Below are 19,071 nucleotides of genomic sequence, written 5' to 3'. Positions count from 1 at the left end.
TCTGTCTTCCAACATCTCCTATTTTAACGGACACCCTACGACGTTACCCAACCGTTAACCCAATCCAACCAAACAAACCCAAAAAGCAACAAACTACCATTCAACATCACCGAACACGTGGCGAACCTCCATTGGTTACCATCTTCTTTCCCTTTCTCCTAAGCAACCCCCAATACTGGTAGCTTTCACGCTATTATCCAAATCCAACTCTTTCTCCGAAGCTACGTTGCAATGCAATTGCAAGCAGATATATTATTTATATAGGTTTTTGTGTGTATATATATAATAGGTCTTCTTCTTCTGGCTTGTTTTTGGTCTCTGCATCTAGACATGATTCACCCAAACTTTTCTCTCATTGTTGTTCTCTCTTTAGTCTTTGTCTCTGCAATATCGGCGGAGACTTTCTCGCCGGGATCGGATGGTGAGGATCAGTTGATTAGGCAGGTGGTGGATGACCAGGATCATCTGCTGAGCTCGGAGCACCACTTTTCGTTGTTCAAGCGGAACTTCCAGAAGGTCTATGGATCGCAGGAGGAACACGACTACCGGTTCGGCGTGTTCAAGGCTAACCTTGGTCTCGCGGCGCGGCATCAGAAGTTGGACCCGAGTGCTGTCCATGGGGTCACTCAGTTCTCCGATTTGACTCCGGCTGAGTTCCGGAGGACGTTCCTGGGGTTGAGAGGGCTACGATTTCCCAAGGATGCGAACAAGGCGCCGATTCTGCCTACTACTGACTTGCCGGAGGATTTTGACTGGAGAGAGCGTGGAGCGGTCACCGCTGTCAAAAACCAGGTCTTTTTATTACTATTATTGTTAATTTTTTAATAATTTAATTTATTTTCATTGATCCTTATTCAGTTTATGATACAGATGCTAATTCGAAACAGTTATTATTATTAGCTTTTGAATTCTGTAAAATTTGTTTACTCTGTCTCGTGTTTTTAGATTTTATTTTGTGCTCAAGTTTTGTTAATTTGTTGTTGTTCCATTTTTTCTGGGAGTAGGGATCTTGCGGATCATGCTGGAGTTTTAGCACAACTGGAGCCTTGGAAGGAGCTCATTTCCTTGCCACTGGAGAACTTGCCAGCCTGAGCGAGCAACAGCTCGTGGATTGTGACCATGAGGTTTGTTTCATCTTATGAGGTTTCCTGGCATGAACTAGATGGGTAGACGTATAGATTTGCCTCTACATGGTGTGTATATATTGTTATTGATTGTCTTTTTATTATTGTCTTTGGTGGAATTTGGAACATCCTCACACAATTTGGTGTCCTGGTATAAACATATTTTATCTTGCAAGGATTTGACCTACATTTTGCTGCAACTGTTTCGTTGATTACATTTAAATTGTGGAATTGCAGCAAATTTGATTTGATTATCTCTTTCCCTGAGGTTCTCAATATCTTCCATTTCCAAGGAGAATTACGGGATGCACTTTGTTATTTTTCTTTTTTGGAATGCTTTATCTTGTTGAAGGTTATTTTTGTGCCTTCACATTTATGCCCATTCCACATTATGTGAAGGTTACTACTGAAGGAAGTCTAGGATTAGTACAGCTAAAGCACACATAGTGGTTGGACTGATGGATGCCTGCTAATGTTTTCTCAGTTTTACTCAGTAATCTGAGGGTTGAGCTGTTCTTTCCTTTTGCGATGAATGTATGTTCATTATAATGGCCATAAGATACCCTTCATGTCCATTACGTATAATTTTAATATTAACCTAACTCTCTGACCTTGAAATATTTTAGAAAACTGCTTGAATTTGTTGCTATGATCGAAATCAATCCAATCTGCTAGTGTCTCAAACTAAACATGCTCGTTCAGTTGTTCGTATATAATGTGGAAGCATAATGTGTTTGTTGTACCGCTTTTGCTATTAATAGCTGTGAGCTTTTCAAATAAAGTAACTTGACTTTGCAAGGTTGTGCAATTTGACTCTCGGCAGAATACTGTTAGCCGTATACTATTTTTGTTTAGTTGCAGTGGGTATCTGTAATTTGTTGGAATTCTAAATTGGTTGCCTTTTAGATGAGGATATACGGACATTCTAATGCTTTTTATAGAATACCATCTCATGGACATAGGGCATCTATCTAGTCCTTGGTGCTTTAAACAAGTAGATTCCACCAAAGGAAATTCACCTTAGAATGAGTTCTGTTTGCCACTGCAAATAAAGACCTTGTCTTTTTACTTGTCTTTGTATTGCCAGGATGACCAAAGAGTTTTCCATCTTGTGAAAGCTGATTCCTCCAATTGTCTGATTGGAGCCTTTCTTTCATGTCTAATATAATTTCTGCCTTCATGCAGTGTGACCCTGAAGAACCTGGTTCCTGTGATGCTGGGTGCAATGGCGGGCTCATGAACAGTGCATTTGAGTACACACTGAAGGCTGGTGGACTTATGCAAGAAGAAGAATATCCCTACACTGGTACCGATCGTGGGAAATGCAAATTTGACAAGTCCAAGATTGTAGCATCAGTGGCGAACTTTAGTGTTGTATCCCTCGATGAAGATCAAATAGCTGCAAATCTTGTGAAAAACGGTCCTCTTGCAGGTAATGACTGGTAGTTTAATCTGGTTATATATTTTATTTTCCTAGTTGGACTGGCACCGTCTTTAGCAATATTACTTGGTATTGATCTGCCTCATATTAACAGTCGATTTGATGAAATGCAGTGGCCATCAATGCGGCATACATGCAGACATATGTGGGCGGAGTTTCATGCCCATATATCTGCTCAAAGCGGCTGAATCATGGAGTGCTACTTGTGGGGTATGGTTCAGCTGGTTATGCTCCAATCCGGATGAAGGACAAGCCATACTGGATCATCAAGAATTCGTGGGGTGAAAACTGGGGAGAAAGTGGATATTATAAGATATGCAGAGGTCCCAATGTTTGTGGAGTGGATTCAATGGTCTCCACTGTTGCTGCAGTCCATACCACTTCAGAAAAATATCACTAGCATCCAGTCACAGTTTAATCAAATACTGGATGTTTGTATGTATATATGGACATCTTCATTATCAATTTGGGTCTTGTACTGTTTTATCATTTGTATCCTCCTAATGGGGCTTAAACTGCAAACTCGACCGATTATTGTCTTTATCAAAGTCCTTTGTACTGCAAGTGCGCGCAATGCATTCTCTCATTGTTGATTGGTTGATCATCAAAATCTTTTGAGTATCATTGTTGATGGTGTGGTTATACGATCAAAAGATCAAAAGAATTAAATCAAGATGAACATTATTTGCATCTCATTTTTTACTAAGTACACTCTATTAACCCTTTAAAAATCCATCAACCCTTTAAAAATATATTAAAGTGGGGTGTACTTAGTAAAAAATATGATGTAAAGAATGTTCATCTAAAATGAAACAGGCAAGGAAACTGATTAATTTTCAGTCTTGAGCAATGAAGAGAATAGGGAAAGGCAATCAAAACACCTTCATAGCTAGGGGTAGCAAAAAATAACATAATTCGGGCTAGAATCTAGAGAAGTAAATCGAACAACATTTTTGTGTTTGGGCTTCGACCCGATTTTAAACCGGACCGAAATTTTGTGTTTGGATCTGAATTTCGAATATATAACTTGTGTCCAAATTTGATTCATCTTGGTCGGACAAATTCAATCATCCAGAGAGAGTTTTCCCACCCCTATTCATAGTTGCACTGGCACAGAAGACAATCTCATACATTCATACCATAGACATATCAAAGGTCGTCAAGAAACCAAAATGGAAATGGGGTGACGGCAATGAACCCAACACATTATTCAAAATCCACCCACCCAGGATAATGATCACTAATTCACTATACATAAAATAAAATAGTTGCAAAGAAGGTGGTTGTTGACGATCAGATACATATCTTGATATGTATAACTGAAAAAACTAAATACTTACTATTACAGTTGGCCATAACTATTAGCACGTACAAGCCATTGGCCAGACAGGGAAATTTATTCCTTTCCACAAAACAATAAACAACTGGAGGGAGTTGTGCAGTAATTTTACCATTCATCGGTACCTATGCACACTCAGCTCCAACTGAAGTAGCGAGTTCAAAAAAATCGTTGAATTGTACCAATAAAACCAGACAGTTTTTCAAAATATTGTTTGAATCATTTATTATATATTATTAACTTATAATGTAAAGCTTTATTTTTTATGACTTTGATATATTATTATATATGAATTGGATGTATTATTATATATTAGATATGCGATGTGAATTTAATTTTCTAATTTCTTAAATTTTTTTAATAGATGATATTTATTTTAATGATCATATGATATTTAACAGCATTTTTAATAGAAATATTTTTTTATTTTTAGTTAAACCGGTAAAATTCGTCCAATGATCCATTCATTGAACAAGTGAACCAATGGCCCAATCTCTTGTCGGATATGGTTTTTATATAATTAGATTGTTTAAGCTCAAACTAGCAATGAATAACTTTTTCTAACCCTAAATCATCACAAGATGACATAGACTCATGGTTCTGCAAAGCACATTTACAAATTCATGCAATCAATGCTTCAAATGATAATACACCATCATTAGCCATTTGGCCCAGATGCTTGGGGGGTAGCTAACTGGTAAAGTGTTAAGACTGATGTTCACTTGTGCAGCAGTTTCCACTGACATGTTAGGCTGAATAATTAAGCTGCTGCTCTCTGTCAAACCAAATCCATTCTTTTTATACTGTCACCTTGAACAGCTACAAGTCCCTCGCTTGCAAGAGTTGTAATTGCATTTCTTAGCTGAATTAAGAGGAAACATGACTCCATTAGTGTAATCCTGGAAAACTGAGTGAGAGCGAGCTATGCACTTCATTAGTACTTACATCATGAAGATGAACATCCGCGCCGGAACTTTGCTTCTTGAGCTCCTCCAACAACTAGAGAACAAACAAAGCCTGTGTTTAATTGTAAATAGATGATACAGATTTGATATCTTAGAATATGGTAAATTAACATACCTCCAGCAAGCGCATAGAGGGTCCCCCAAGTTGCATCCTCTCCAGAATCACGTTTCGCGTTGCCGATAACAGATTCTGCCGCCTCATCCTTTCACTTGCGGAAACTCCGGTGGTAATGAGATCCATATCAATAGTACCTTCATATATGTGAAGTGGAGAAAGCAGCATTAGATCATGCATTTCTATTGCAATCAATTAAATGGAATTTGGACGCCCGTTCATTACCAGTGGAGTGATCTGTAGCTGACTGTTGCATTGCAACTTCCAGAAGCCGAAACGCCTCCAAGACATCACTTTTTTCAACCTGAATAAATCAATGATAAACAATTTAAGTTCATCCATTGTGAAATCATCCAATGCCATTAAGGTAAAATGTAAGGTTTACAAACCCATTCTGAAAAACGAATTCGAGCAAGCGCTTCACTAAGGCGTATCAAACTCTCAATCTGCCTCGGTGTTGCTGTTATTACCTGTTAAAATTATGCAACAGAAGCACTTAGACAAATGTAGAACATACTGTTGGAAGTAGGAAACTAGGAACACTATAGTGTATCTTGAGACAGCTCAAGCATGTCAATTTTTAAGTTCTACAACATGAATGACAATTGACAAAGCACAGTTCATTAGGATTTTGGATCTTCCTTGACTCAATTTTAAGGAAGCATTGTACCAGAAAAGGAATGCAAGAGGGGAAGAAAAATCTACATAAACAAAACAGCCCTAAACATGATCCAAAACAAAACATTAATCAAGAACAGACAATTTAGCAACGCCTCAATATCAAGTAAAGCTTTTTTCTTCAGAATGATAAAAAGTCTTAGGAAATTGTTCAAATTATTTGCAATAGGAAAAAGTAAAATTAAAAATAGCGTTCACAATAGATTGAGTAAGGTATTTCTGTTGAACAAATGTAACTAGTAGCTGGAAGCCTAGAATTAATGGAGAAAACACCAAACCTTTTTACCACTGCCAGGGAAATTTCCTCTCCTCCTCATCTCAACATATCCTCTAGTTAATTCTTCAGCAGCTTCATCAGATAACTTTGGATGAACATGCTTACGGGCATAGCTCACATATGCAGTGAGTGTAGCAACATCCAAAACATCCTGTTCTGCAACCTGTGAAACACAACAGGGGCTTCATGATGAATAATAAAAAATCACTCAGGTCATAGTCTCACAGCAATGCAAAATAAAACCACCACGGGAATGTACAAAATTAAGAACTGAAAGATCTCATCAGACCTCAGGATTCTCAAAGTGCAGTGAAACAATATGCTTGGCAAGACGCCTGTCTGTCTGTTCATCAGCCTTGTCAAGAATTAAGTAAATCAAATCGAACCTGAGAAGTGAGAAACTATTCATGGTGACAAACTATTTCAGTGAATGGTCAATAACATCACATATCTTGTCCTTTAATTATTACACTATGCCAATGGTTCCGAATCATAATAACAGAACTAGCAACTACGACTCTATGAGAAGAACCATAGAGAAGTATGCAACAGCATAGCAGCTGCTTAAGTAAATATTTGTTCATTTTCACTTAAATCAGAATCATGCAAACCTTAATGTCCTAGTTGCAAGATGCAGATTCAGTACTGCCTTACCTAGACAACAAGGTTGGAGGAAGGTGTATGTTGTCTATCACAGATAAGCGAGGATTGTAACGTGAACCACTAGGATTTGCGCAAGCCAAGACTGAAGTTCTAGCATTAAGGGAAGCAATGATTCCAGCTTTTGCTATTGAAACAGTTTGTTGCTCCATTACCTGGATTAGTTAAACAAAAAGTAACTTCGTATCATATGAATTGGTTTACAAATGGAGACTGCGAAAAAAAGGCCAATCAGTGTGTGTAGATGATCCTGAATAGTCACGCTGTAATATAGTTTTCAACAAAAAGCAAATGATACCATACAAGCACTAAGAAATGGGAACCCCATTGTCAGGCATATTTTCTCAAATTGTCAAAAAATATATATTGTACGAGGTATGCGTCTATTTGGCATGTACACATTCTTGATTTTCTCAACTTCTACCACATGCAGGCAAAGGAAGATTTTGCATATTTGCAACCCGTAATCACATAAGAAATGTGCATGAATGCTGAAAATAAAAAAGGAAAAGATGAACCAACCTCGTGTAACATGCTTCTTGCATTTTCGGACATTTTATCAAATTCATCAATACAGCAGATGCCTCTGTCACTCAATACGAGCGCTCCACTCTCCAGAACCTGAACAATAAATTGTTCCTGTTTTAAAAGGAGTGAGGTAGGTAAGAAATGAAGCATAGCACAATGACATAAAAATCTATCGTACAGTTTCCCCTGTTTCAGGATCTTTCGTCACATAAGCTGTCAAGCCAACAGCAGAGCTTCCTTTACCGCTGGTGTAAATACCTCGGTGAGATAGCTTGTGTATATATTGTAGCAACTGGGACTTGCTAGTTCCAGGATCACCAACAAGAAGGATATTGATATCTCCACGGAAACTAGCACCAGATGCCAACTTCAAAGCATGCCCGCCAAAAAGCTATATCGAGGAAAATTGATTAATTACAGCATTAGAAAAGCATGTATTAGCTTCCTGATTAATCCAAATCTACTCACAGACAGGCCAGAGATTCAGAAAGTCAAACTACAAGCTACCTGACAAAGAAGACCTCTTTTTACATCATCCAGCTCCCATATGTTTGGTGCCAATGACCTGGTTAGTCTGTCATATATATCAGGTTGCTTTGACAGCTCTTTCAATTGTGCCACCTGCAATTCCAAAGAGCTGTATGATTGAGGTGAACTTTGAGAAAAGATATTCTTGTTGGGGGAACTACAAACTGAAATACCTTATCTTCATCAAACAAAATATCCTCCTCCACTCTACGTGAGCCATTATCCAATTCCATGGAATTATCCACCAGCATTCTTGACTTGTCAGTTTTCATTATATGAAGGCAATCAATGTAAGTCTGCAGGTCAAAAGGAAATCATCAAGCCACATAAATCACTTACTTGTTGAAGTTCTCACAAGCCTTTATATCCAATGAAAAGGGAAGAAAAAACATAGCACATACCTTGAATAATGACTTTACAGTTCTCTGTGTTGGTCCAACTCTAACACTCATAGCCCTGTAGATCCCAGTGATCTATAGCAATAACAGAGGGGAGATTCTGATTAAATAAAAAATGTTTCTCTATTGTTCTTCAATATGCAAAAAATGAAGGACGTGGTCTTACCACAACCCTGTCACCTGGCTTTCCAGTATCCACCAGCTTGTCATGCAACAACAAACTCACTGTGTGTGGCGTCCCTCCTTCAGGTATTTCATCAGGTGTTTCCTGGAGCCTTACAATCTGCTTATCAGCAAACCTGAATGTTGATGAAATTTCACCTAATTATCTTTCTAATATTAACAGAAACAATGGATTTCAGAAATTAGGATACCTAAAAAGAAAATAACTAATCAAGTAATTTCTGTATTGTAACAAGTTCTCTTCAGCCTCTACTTAAAGATACTTCTAAGTTGGAGCTCCGGGTCATTGGAAGATTTTCTGAACAAGTCCTAATGGATACTTAGGATGGTTTAAATTAATCTGGCCTAGAATGTTTGAGTTGAGTAACATAAAGTATACAACATAGTCTATGATTCAACTACTGCCGCTTAAAATTACCATCAAAATTAAGCGTGCAAATCTAAAATGCCTCATGATGGCAAAGAACAAAACAAAAAGGATTGGCTACAAACAAGAGCCAGCACTTGACACTATCTATTGATAGAATTATGGCAGTTTTCTTTGGTTCTATTCTTATAGAAAGTTTACTTCACATAAACCTTCAGGCTATTAACTAAGAGAAATAAAATTCTGGACACAACTTACCTACATCGGTTGTGAACCAGAGTCATAGAGTTCTTGGCAAGGCATTCTTGCTTGAGGCACGTTGCAGGTTCACTAATCCGCCCTGGTATCACTCAATGGTCAACAAATAACATAAATAACAAGATAAAGAACAGAACCATGGCTCAATTAAAGCTGTAAACAAGCAAGGAGAATGGTGTTACCTCTATCCACAACAATGGGATCAGAATAGTACCCACAGACAAGACACCTAAATATTGCTTCCCTGATCTCTGGTATTATAGAACTACACCGAATGATCATTCCCTTCAGTGAAACCATCTTCTCAATGTCTAAACAAATTAGAGTGAATTCAATCAGATTTGTATTAAAAACCATCCACTAAAGAACGAAAAATCCATCCATCAGATATTCATATCCTAGTATCACATTAAAAACGACACTAACCTGATGGGTTGAGATTTCTCATTGAAGTAGAGCTCTTGAGATTATAAATCCTCACTTGAACATGCTTCTCAAACAAAGGATTGATCCCACTCACAATATCCATCAAAACAATATCGAAGATAGCCAGGACCTCAAGCGGGTACCGAACCATCTTGTTATACAAATCTGTATTGTAATCGAACACATCGTTGGCATCAACATCAAGCCACTCCTGCTCCAGCTCAAGCACAAACTGAATTGCCCTCATATACTTGCCCTCTCTATAAACTTCACTGAATTCTTGAATTTGACTCTGACTCCTACGATTTTCCATGAAATGCCTCAAGAACGTATGTATCTGTTCCTTCACGTCTTGGACGCTGATGTTTGTCCCCCAGACGAAGGTTGGGGTAGTCTCGTCCATGCCGACATCATCGCCGGCATCGGAGGAGAGTGGCGGACCGTCGTCAGTAGAGGAAGGAGTTGGCGGAAGAGGTCTGCGAGAAGCAGCAGATCTGCGGCGGGATGAGCCCGGGGTTGGGGTGGATTCTGTCCCGGAGAACCGGTTGCGGTGAGATGTAGGGGTGGCAAATACTGAAGGTGTGGAGGATCGACCTCGACGGGGACGGCGGCGCGACGCCGGGGAGGAGAAAGTGTTGTTAATAGGGCTCGAGTAGGAGTCATCCGGGGAGGAAGGACCTGTTGAGAATTGAAGACATCAATTAACCTGCCTTTGTGCGTATAAACACGGAAGGAGAGAAAAATACATGCTTATTGAAAGACTCACCATTGTTGAAGTTTGTAGGAGACGAATCGGAGGCCATGGCGACACAGTGTGGGTTAGAGAGGTTTTTTCCTTGTTTCGAAGTGAGGAAGTGACAGCTAATGCCGTGGTAAAGGGCGGGAAAGAAACATGGACTGCGCGCCAAAAGCTTCGCGGGTTTCAGGTATGCCCACTAGGAGGCCGGACCTTGGAAAACAAAGTGGGGGATTTGAATTATGAATTGGGCTCCAACAACGAGTCGCTGGGCCTGCTGTAATAACATCGCTCTAGCCTCTAATAGTGTTTTGAGATTAGAAAAAATTATTTAAGAAGAAAACAAATCATATAGTCTAGTATTCAGTCTAACACATCTAATGATGTATTTGTTATTTGCTTATTATTCGAAACAAAAATCTAATTCAACATCAAAATGGCGTAACAATCAAAACGTGGAATGTTTCGATCAAATATTTATAATCTAAAAAATAAGTAATTTTGATCAAATTGAAGGACTTCCATCATATTCACCAAAGAAAAAAGCGATTTCATAACCCTAGACCGTCACTAAAGAGCTAGTAAGAAACAACAAAAAGAAACTTGACTGAGTTCCAGTTGCGAATTCAAAATGTAAAATCTAGCTATAAGAACCACCATCGACAAAAACGAGAATGATGAACCCAGACAACCTCAGTCACGAATTATCATGAATAATTCAAAATCCTAAAACAATCGAGCTATCTTCGGTAGACTATGACGCCAGAAGATCAACTATGTAGGTGCTCGATCTGCAGCGACCTGCAAGACACGTAAGCAGAAGATAAACAAAAAAACTTGGCACCGGTGGGGTGCCGACTAAAGAGATTTTGATAGTCAAATCAGTAATAACATAAGCCAAAAAGAGAATTACAATGCATGCAAATATGGATGGCTGCGACCGTGGAGAGAGGCGCCACAAAGAAAGTTTTTAGAGAGAGAATGTGGAAGAGTATGAGTAGGCTAAGAGATCGTAGTCTCTAAGTAGATTTATGTCAACCTCCCGTTCTTCTAGGAGAAGGAAGAGTTTATGTAGACAATGGAGATGATGTTAAGCCACTCGAGGTTAGATCTCAAGGATTAACTGTGGTGGAATGATTTTGATATGATTCATAACAAAAATAATGTCATCAATTACAACTCATCCCCTGTGATAGGACGGGCGCAAGTTACAAGGTTGCATGGGATAGGTGACCCTGCATGCTTGATGCCAAAGGAAAGATTGGTGATGGACCGACCTTTGAGGTCAATTCTGATAATTGCGATCAAGGCAAATGATGAAAACGAAGTAAAAGAGAAACTAGGGCTACAAGTTGCCTAAGCAAAAAATGATATGGAGAGGGTGTCCAATCATTATATGAATAGTAAAAGTATAGTGTACCGCTATCATACCTGTAGTGGGTTCTAGGCCTAATTGTAGGCAATCCGTAGTAGATCTATACACAAAGTAGGGCTTGGTTAGTTAAAAAATTTATTGGACTTGAACCATATAAAGGAAAATGGGCATGAACCATTTTTGGCCACTACAAGTGAAATATGGCGAGCATCGTGAACGAGAAACTTTATCTGAAAATCTAGTAATCAATATAGACGGCTAAGATTAAGCGGTGATTCAGAGGCCCACGATCAAGATTTAGCCTTAGTTGCTATACGACAACATTAGTAACTAACGATTGGTTATAGAGAAGCAAGGGAGAGTTTGAAATTTTGAATTGGCTAAAGTGTTTTTTTTTTGAGACAGGGAAGGGGGATTCGAACATTAGTCATCAAGATGATACACACCATTTTTATCACTCCAACTAGTGGCTTGGGGTGTGAATTGGCTAAAGTTGTTGTACGCATTTATATATCTCTATATATATTACTTTCAAATTATGCGATGTTTTCATTGTCAAACGACTCAATATGCATTTGTCAAAAAAAAAAAAAAAACACCCCCAAATTTCTAGACTTGAATTTTATAAGGCTCAAACCAAATCCAAAGAATGGACTGCTACAAACTCCCAAAATATGACTCATATTTTATCCTAGATTTGATTTATGATGTTCCTTGTACTAGTCAAGGAGCGTCATTTTGGTTTTTTAGTAATGCTACAGACCCCCAAAATATGAGTCATATTTTATTATTTTGTTATTTTTTGAGTAATGCTACGGACTCTCAAAATATGACCCTACCTAAAAATCTATGTAGCATGTGAAATAGTCATTGATTATAAACACAAATACAAGGCCCACTTAACATCCAACAATACACATTAAGTGGGGGTAAAATGAATCATATTTTGGGGTCTCAAACATTATTTCATTTTTTTTACATCGAGAGAGCATATCTTTATTTTGGTGATAAAAAAAGAGAGCATCAACTTAGCTTCACAATTTAATTCTAAAATTAAATATTTTGTTTTAGAATTACTTATTAAAAAAAATGTTGTCTTGGAATATATGTAGTAGTAAGTGTAGCTGCAATCATAAACTTTTTTTTTTTTAAAGGGTGAACAATCTATAATTCATTAAGTTGGAATAAACTAAACAATTTGCCCAGTGAGCACAGTTATTCACCAATAGCACAGTTCAGAGGGTTAGAGACAAACACAAACCCCAACATCAATTATTTTTTGGGAAACCAACTCCTATTGGTAGTTACAACTCCCTGGAGATTATTCATATAAAAAAAAAAAATTAGAATGTGAGACTGTATAGCACTATGAATAATGCTTCATATCTCCAAAATATGACCCCCCTTTAAATTGTGTTTGGATTGAGGGATTTGGGGGGAATGAAAGATAATGGAAAGGAAAATACATTTTCCTCTCTCATGTTTGGATATATAAAAAAAAGAAAAAAAAGAAAAGTGGTTTCATTTACTAATTTATCCTTATTTTTTATGTTTAAGTATTATGTGCAAGGGTAAAATATGTTTTTAACTTATAAATAACTTAATTAGTAATCACTTCCCTCCAAATGACTCCATTTGTGGAAGAAAGAATTTTGAGAAAAATTTAATGGAATATTCCTCACAAATCCCTCTCCTTAATTTTTTATAAACTATCCAAACAATGGAATTAGAAAGAAACTCCCTTTCCCTTCCTTCCCCCCCCCAAATCTGCACACTTTTAATGTGCAGTGTTAGATGTTGAGCGGACTCTGCATGTGTATTTATAATCAATGACTATTTACACGCCACATGAATTTAGAAGTAAAATGAATGTCATTTTTTGGGATATTTAGCATTACTCATATTTGCCATTTGGTAAGAAGAAAAAGAAATGGAAGGGATCAGGCTCCTCCAATAATGAAAATCACCATTTATGGATTGGGCCACAACACGAGAAAAATAATCATATATTTTGTTCAGTTTGAATATATTTTGGGGAATGGGGAAGATTACATGAGTGAAAAGATTTTCATATTAAAATACACTTATAACTACATTATTTTACCAACAAATGGTAGTATTATGACCCCACTAAAATTTCAAAATCTTACCCTAACCCCCTCAAAATATATAATTTTGCCCCACACCTAACAATTTGGGTACGGCCCGACCTTTTTTTTATATAAATAATTTGTCAATACATGATACTAAAAAATAAAAATCACCCTCCACTACTAGAGTGACGACAGTACTTGACACTAAAAATGTCTAAGTTGACACATTACCAAGGTATTGAAACTCACATAGCTCACGTTTTTCTCCTGCACAGGAAGTAGGAAACAATAACAAGCTGTCTAGCATGAGTCCTGTGTTGGGTTTCCTAATGAGACCCCCTGCTCCCTTTCTCGAACAAAGGATTATCCCATTGGAATTGCAGTTGGGAAAAAAAGACAAGAACAATCGAACAATCACCTCAGACAGCTAGTCCAACTACTTGATACATATTTACAAATATGTACAAAGGACGTTCCTGTATTGCATTTGAAAGAGAGATGCAATATACAAGCAATCTACATTATTAAGCAATCTGTATTACATTCAAAATTTCAGGCACAAATTAAAAAGTATAACTACGTACTGACTCTTATGACTTTCATGTCTGTTCTCAGTACCACCATATCCACGCAGTACTTCACTTAAATTCCTGCAGCTTATCCATGATCACATCAGTACATCACAGTGGTCTTCACAGATATAAGCAGTACTGGAGTTGATATATCACCAGCGTTCCTCTTTCATAAGATTGTAGCACTACTTGTACAAAGATTTATGTTACCAATAGAAAATCCCACATCGGTTGAGTGTGATTCAACCAAACGGTTTATTAAATCTAGTCCACCCACCCCTTACTTACAACTAGGTCTTTCCCTAGCGTGGTGAGTTAGACTTAACCCATTTGTTGGGTTTGAGAGAAACAAACCCGTTCGGGTAGTACGATGTATCCACGGAAATCGCAACTCCAAAATAGACAATATAATTGATTGTACGGGGCTATTCCGCCAAAAACTATGCAAATTCACAAATACATTCTGTCATGACCATATCATTTTGTTCAACAGCCAGTACTGTCAATTGATTAGGCATATACATTTATTCATATGCTCCACATATGCATGATGCATGCACCAGTTGATTATCATGGCCTATTTAATTAATCACAATTACATATATAATATGCTTTCATTACATAGCAGCAAGGATCTAGGTAGCTAGCTAGCTTACATTTGTAACCTCTTCCATTTTGGTAGTGTACGGCCAGCATATGGAACTTTTAACAAGATTGATTATTTTGTGTGCGAGGAATCAAAGTAAAATTTTTTCTTTAATGTATATATAAACAAAGTAAAACTTTTTTAATGTACGTTTATTCTCAAGACAGCTAGGGACCATATATATATGCACTAATAATTCAGTACTAATCATGCAAAAGAAATGGCCTACACAACACTAATAAGTTTAAGCTTATTGCACCTAACAAGCTGAGTGGTAAAAGACAATATTAGAGTTAAAGCACAGCACAGGCTAACTATATATATAAAAGACCTAGCTAGTTACACACTTAAATATAAATATTTTCAGCTACTTTTCATATCACCAACTTATGTTAGTGGATTTATCCATAAGCGCAATGAATACCAAGTCATTTTGATAATAACTTAGTGATAAATCTCTCTAGGGCAACATCATATGAACTCAAAAGGTTCTCAGTTTGAACCTCACTAGGAGCGAATGCAGTGAATACTAACAAAATCATGCTCAAGCTTATCATAAGAATTAATTAACTCTACTTCTTATAGTTGTCCCTTGGTTTAATTCTCCTCCTTTTGAAAATTACAAATATAAACTCATTCGCGTCACCTATACCGTTAATTATAAAAAAAAAAAACTTTCTTTTACGGCTGATAAGTAAAAAAAACAAAGTTAGATCAAAAAGCCATGAACTCTGAAAGTAATCCTTATTATAGGGTTTTAGGATGAGTATAAATGAACTCAACCATCCTTATTCACCAAAAAGGATAGAGAAAAAGATCATGACATGAGAAATAGCATTACTCTCTTTATAATAAGTGGTCCTGATGTTCAGGTTTTCCCTTGTGTAGTTAGGTTTATTCATAAAAAAGTATTATCACCTCTTCACTCTACTTGCAAGCCATGCTAATTATTTATGTAAGCAACCTCATGTTATAGACAAGGTTTTGGATGACACCTTCTTGAAGAAATCTTTTATTTCTTCTAAATTTTAGAGGATTTTTTATTATTATTTTCAATGGTTAACCAAATTGGGAAAGCCATCTAGAAGCTAAATTCTTATGTGGGAATCCATTGAATGCATGGAATTCTTAGAAAAAAATAAAGGAATTGATTCTAGCTAGATGCATCTAATAATTAACACTAAATGAAACCCAACTTCACTATGCCTTTTCTACCAATTCCAGTGATGCATGTGTCATTGAGAACATCAATACTTTTGCATGATTGCCTCTTGGGTGTATTAAAAATTAATTAATTAATTAAACATGGGGTTAATTATATGCATGGTGCTGTCCTTTCTAAAGTCTTCATCAATCTTAAATCTACAAGATGCCCACCAAGTGTTTTTTCCCCCCCTTTTGTATTCAACCATAAAGTATCCAACTTGAAAAGAAAAAATTAGCTTATGCTTTATGGTTAAAGAGTGATTATTCCCCTAGCCTTTTATACCTTGATTAATATATTAATTTGTGCTTCAACAACATCACCCAAACCCTAACATGTATTCCTGAGAAGACTATCAAGCATATATAAGCAGGAAACTATATATATATATGAGAGGGAAATGCATTTGAAATTGATTATTGATGAAATTTTTGAACGAAAGATGCAGAGAGAAACATGTGATTAGTGTGTTAGAATGAAAATCAAATTAACCCTAGCCTTTTCTCTCAGCTTTCTAGGGTTTTTAACATTTAAAAATGGTTGCAAATGAAGGAAACAAAAGCTGCTATGGAAAATCAGGATTGCCTTAGATCCTAACATAGGGTGAGCCAGTGTTCCTGAATATTATTTTGGGTTTGCAGCCTCATGCATTGGTGAAACAAACAAAGAAAAACATATAAAATCTATCTCCAAATCCATGTAATCTAAGTAATTTGTCCTAACACATGACAAACAGGTAGTAAAGTCTGGTTTGAACCCGGCAAGAGTATGGATTATAGGGAAAAAAGTAGCTTAGAAGTTGATAAACAACAATTAAACAAATATTAACAAAACAAGACAAAAGACTAAACCTACCTGTGTAGCATATATACCAAACATTTAAATATCATATCAAGGACATCATATGATTTATGCATTGAAATTTGTACAAGACTAAGTTCATCTCCCTTGTTTTTATTCATGTTTAGTTTAATCAATTAGAAGTAAAATACATTAGGACTTTATCAACAACAGTGCAATCTGAACAAGTTAAAGAACAAGGTTGGCTAATAACTAGGCTTATAGATCTCTAGATCTCCATTTTTTTCTTTTTCTTGAAGAAACAAAAAACAAAGTGATAGCCTAATCAAGAAGATTTTGGGTGTTGGAAAAATTGCATACCAGACATGAAAGAATTAAGAGGGGATGGAAATGAGTTAGGAGGAAGAACTGGTACTTCTTCTGCAGCTGAAGCAGCAGTAGTAGTAGTTAGGGCTTGATGATGAGCAGCATTGGCTACATGTACTTGACTAGAAGAGCTCTCACCTTGAGTGTAATGGCTTGCTTCAGGGCCTTGATCATACAAAATTCCCCTGAACACATGTCCACCTATATTCACACTTGTCTGGTATGCATATTTTTCATCATCTGCTTCATCAATGGAGCTCACTCGGACGCCACGAAACGTCGCCAGCGAGTTAACTTCCGACGGAAAATTCATCTCTTCTAGCTCTAGAAATTAAAAAATAGACCCAAAATAAGATCACATTCAACCTCAACAAGACTTGAACAATTAATATTGAAGAAACAAGAAAATCTATACATGATGTTGAGGGTATAGGGTTAATTTTATCATTGAAGATCATGAGCTAACAGTACAAAACAGTCGAGTAGAAAAAAAAAAAAGAGAAGCTGAAGCTAGGGCTTCACCATACAGGGATTTGGGATTCAACACAACACAGATCTGTATACATGATAGAGATCAAGATATTGGAGTGTTGGAATGTACCTGATGAAGATGGATTCTCCTCTCTTAGCCTTTTAGGGTTATTGTGCTGTTGAAGAGAAGAAGCTGGAACAAGTATTTGTTGGTGCCTCTGGCGCCTTTTGTAAGCAGGAATCCAAGTACTCTTCACATGTGTTTGACAATCAAAGCCTTTACTGTTACAGCAAGTCCTGCATCTCATATAAACACAATCTTTCTTTGATTGGTTTCCACAGTCTTGACATCTTGAGCTACCAAATCCCGACTGACCCCTCAACATCATCATCATCATCACCACCTCAAAATCTTCTTCATTCTCAAAACCCTTTTAAAGAAAAGGGTTTTGAGAAGTGGGTGGGTTTTCTTTTTTTTATTGTACGACTTGATCAAAAAGAAACAGAAGAAGGAAGAAAACAAAGATAAAAAACATGAAATAAAAAAAGAGCTCCCCCCTCTTCTCTCCTTCCAAGTTCAGACTTCAGACAGTACTTTAAAGTACACATTTTCTATGTCCAAATTGTGGTGGGTGTTATTAATTGAGGGGGGGATAGTAGTGTGAGATGGATATCTTTTACCCAAAATCTTCACTGGCTGTGTTTTGGTACTTTTCTCTATGAATTTGCCATTTGTTTGATGTGATGATGTAGGTATAAGCAATATGGTTACTCATCTTTTACTGATTGACAACTACGTATCTTGTTCGTCCTTTGCTTCATAAGAACACCCGGATTTCTCGACCTTTCGTACTATTTGGGGGTTGGCTTAAGTTCTCTCATATACATACATACATACATATATATATATATATATATATATATATATATTCACATTATCCTCCTTCGTGTACTTAATGTCCTTTTAAGTAAATTTACTCCACATGGATGTATCACATAAATAGAGGGTGAAGAAGGTTTTGATGTTGATAAGATAAACCATCATCAATAACTTCTAAATTTCTTTCATTTTTTTTTCCTTGTTATGGGCTGCATGAACTTTAGCCATGGCAATCTCTGATTATACATATTCTTAGATGTAAGTTTATTTATTTTCACAGAAAATGAAAAATGGGTACTTTCCTCTAAAATTTGGTATGATTGCAAAGTACTCTTTCTACTTTCGTCTAAAATTTGGTATGATTGCATAAGTACTATTTCTACAAGTTAATTTTATCTTTTGATCTGAGTGTCTATGCAACCAGAACTGATTAAATTTTGAAGGATCTGGTTTCATATTAAAGCATCTCCAAGGGTGGGTGGTAAAATGGGATTTTAGCACCTTGAATAGTATAAAGTGAGGGTGGTATAATTTCTTTGCTCCAATCGTGGGTGGGAAATGGGGTGGGAAATTGATTTCTTTAGATTTTTTATTTTTTTTATGTGAAACTCTCTCTTAACTATCAAATTTTATTTTCCTC

General features: G+C 36.7%; 3 protein-coding genes across 4 annotated transcripts; 1 reads left to right on the top strand and 2 right to left on the bottom strand.

Moving 5' to 3' along the window:
- Positions 1-233: 233 nt before the first annotated feature.
- On the top strand, positions 234-3,151 carry LOC120002275 (probable cysteine protease RD19B). The gene is made up of 4 exons (XM_038850966.1): positions 234-792; positions 1,005-1,124; positions 2,310-2,556; positions 2,679-3,151. The coding sequence occupies exons 1-4, from the start codon at positions 331-333 to the stop codon at positions 2,963-2,965; spliced, it is 1,116 nt and encodes a 371-aa protein (XP_038706894.1). The 5' UTR covers positions 234-330; the 3' UTR covers positions 2,966-3,151.
- A 1,229-nt stretch (positions 3,152-4,380) lies between these two features.
- On the bottom strand, positions 4,381-10,189 carry LOC120001566 (DNA replication licensing factor MCM4). Its single transcript, XM_038849946.1, has 18 exons — positions 10,054-10,189; positions 9,288-9,965; positions 9,044-9,172; positions 8,862-8,943; positions 8,220-8,352; positions 8,057-8,128; positions 7,829-7,951; positions 7,635-7,748; positions 7,306-7,518; positions 7,122-7,220; positions 6,594-6,754; positions 6,229-6,325; positions 5,941-6,102; positions 5,374-5,454; positions 5,210-5,288; positions 4,985-5,121; positions 4,850-4,903; positions 4,381-4,766 (listed from the first exon to the last, which is right to left on the bottom strand). Exons 1-18 carry the CDS (start codon positions 10,088-10,090, stop codon positions 4,683-4,685), a joined length of 2,535 nt encoding a protein of 844 aa, XP_038705874.1. The 5' UTR covers positions 10,091-10,189; the 3' UTR covers positions 4,381-4,682.
- A 5,769-nt stretch (positions 10,190-15,958) lies between these two features.
- On the bottom strand, positions 15,959-18,249 carry LOC120001811 (protein SHORT INTERNODES-like). Of its 2 annotated transcripts, XM_038850281.1 has the most exons (3): positions 17,682-18,249; positions 17,219-17,404; positions 15,959-17,140 (listed from the first exon to the last, which is right to left on the bottom strand). In XM_038850281.1, exons 1-3 carry the CDS (start codon positions 17,947-17,949, stop codon positions 17,040-17,042), a joined length of 555 nt encoding a protein of 184 aa, XP_038706209.1. In that variant the 5' UTR covers positions 17,950-18,249; the 3' UTR covers positions 15,959-17,039. The 2 variants fall into 2 exon arrangements, with proteins under 2 accessions (XP_038706209.1, XP_038706208.1); XM_038850280.1 differs by having other exon boundaries at positions 15,959-17,404; positions 17,682-18,241.
- Positions 18,250-19,071: the final 822 nt, after the last annotated feature.

The sequence above is a fragment of the Tripterygium wilfordii genome, chromosome 7 (genome assembly GCF_013401445.1).
Source record: "Tripterygium wilfordii isolate XIE 37 chromosome 7, ASM1340144v1, whole genome shotgun sequence".
NCBI classification, from domain to species: Eukaryota; Viridiplantae; Streptophyta; class Magnoliopsida; order Celastrales; family Celastraceae; genus Tripterygium; species Tripterygium wilfordii.
The sequence above is the reverse complement of the archived record's forward strand: the minus strand, read 5'-3'. Positions and strand labels throughout refer to the sequence as shown.

Bases quoted from the DNA above. Each gene is read 5' to 3' on its own strand.
- LOC120001566 (XM_038849946.1), bottom strand. From the start codon at position 10,090: ATGGCCTCCGATTCGTCTCCTACAAACTTCAACAATG. The intron at 9,966-10,053 runs GTGAGTCTTTCA...AATTCTCAACAG, and splicing joins TCCTACAAACTTCAACAATG to GTCCTTCCTCCCCGGATGAC. The intron at 5,455-5,940 runs GTTTGGTGTTTT...TAATTTTAACAG, and splicing joins TCCCTGGCAGTGGTAAAAAG to GTAATAACAGCAACACCGAG.
- LOC120002275 (XM_038850966.1), top strand. From the start codon at position 331: ATGATTCACCCAAACTTTTCTCTCATTGTTGTTCTCTCTTTAGTCTTT. The intron at 793-1,004 runs GTCTTTTTATTA...TTCTGGGAGTAG, and splicing joins TCACCGCTGTCAAAAACCAG to GGATCTTGCGGATCATGCTG. The intron at 1,125-2,309 runs GTTTGTTTCATC...GCCTTCATGCAG, and splicing joins TCGTGGATTGTGACCATGAG to TGTGACCCTGAAGAACCTGG.
- LOC120001811 (XM_038850280.1), bottom strand. From the start codon at position 17,949: ATGATGATGATGATGTTGAGGGGTCAGTCGGGATTTGGTAGCTCAAGA. The intron at 17,405-17,681 runs GTACATTCCAAC...TTTAATTTCTAG, and splicing joins GGAGAATCCATCTTCATCAG to AGCTAGAAGAGATGAATTTT.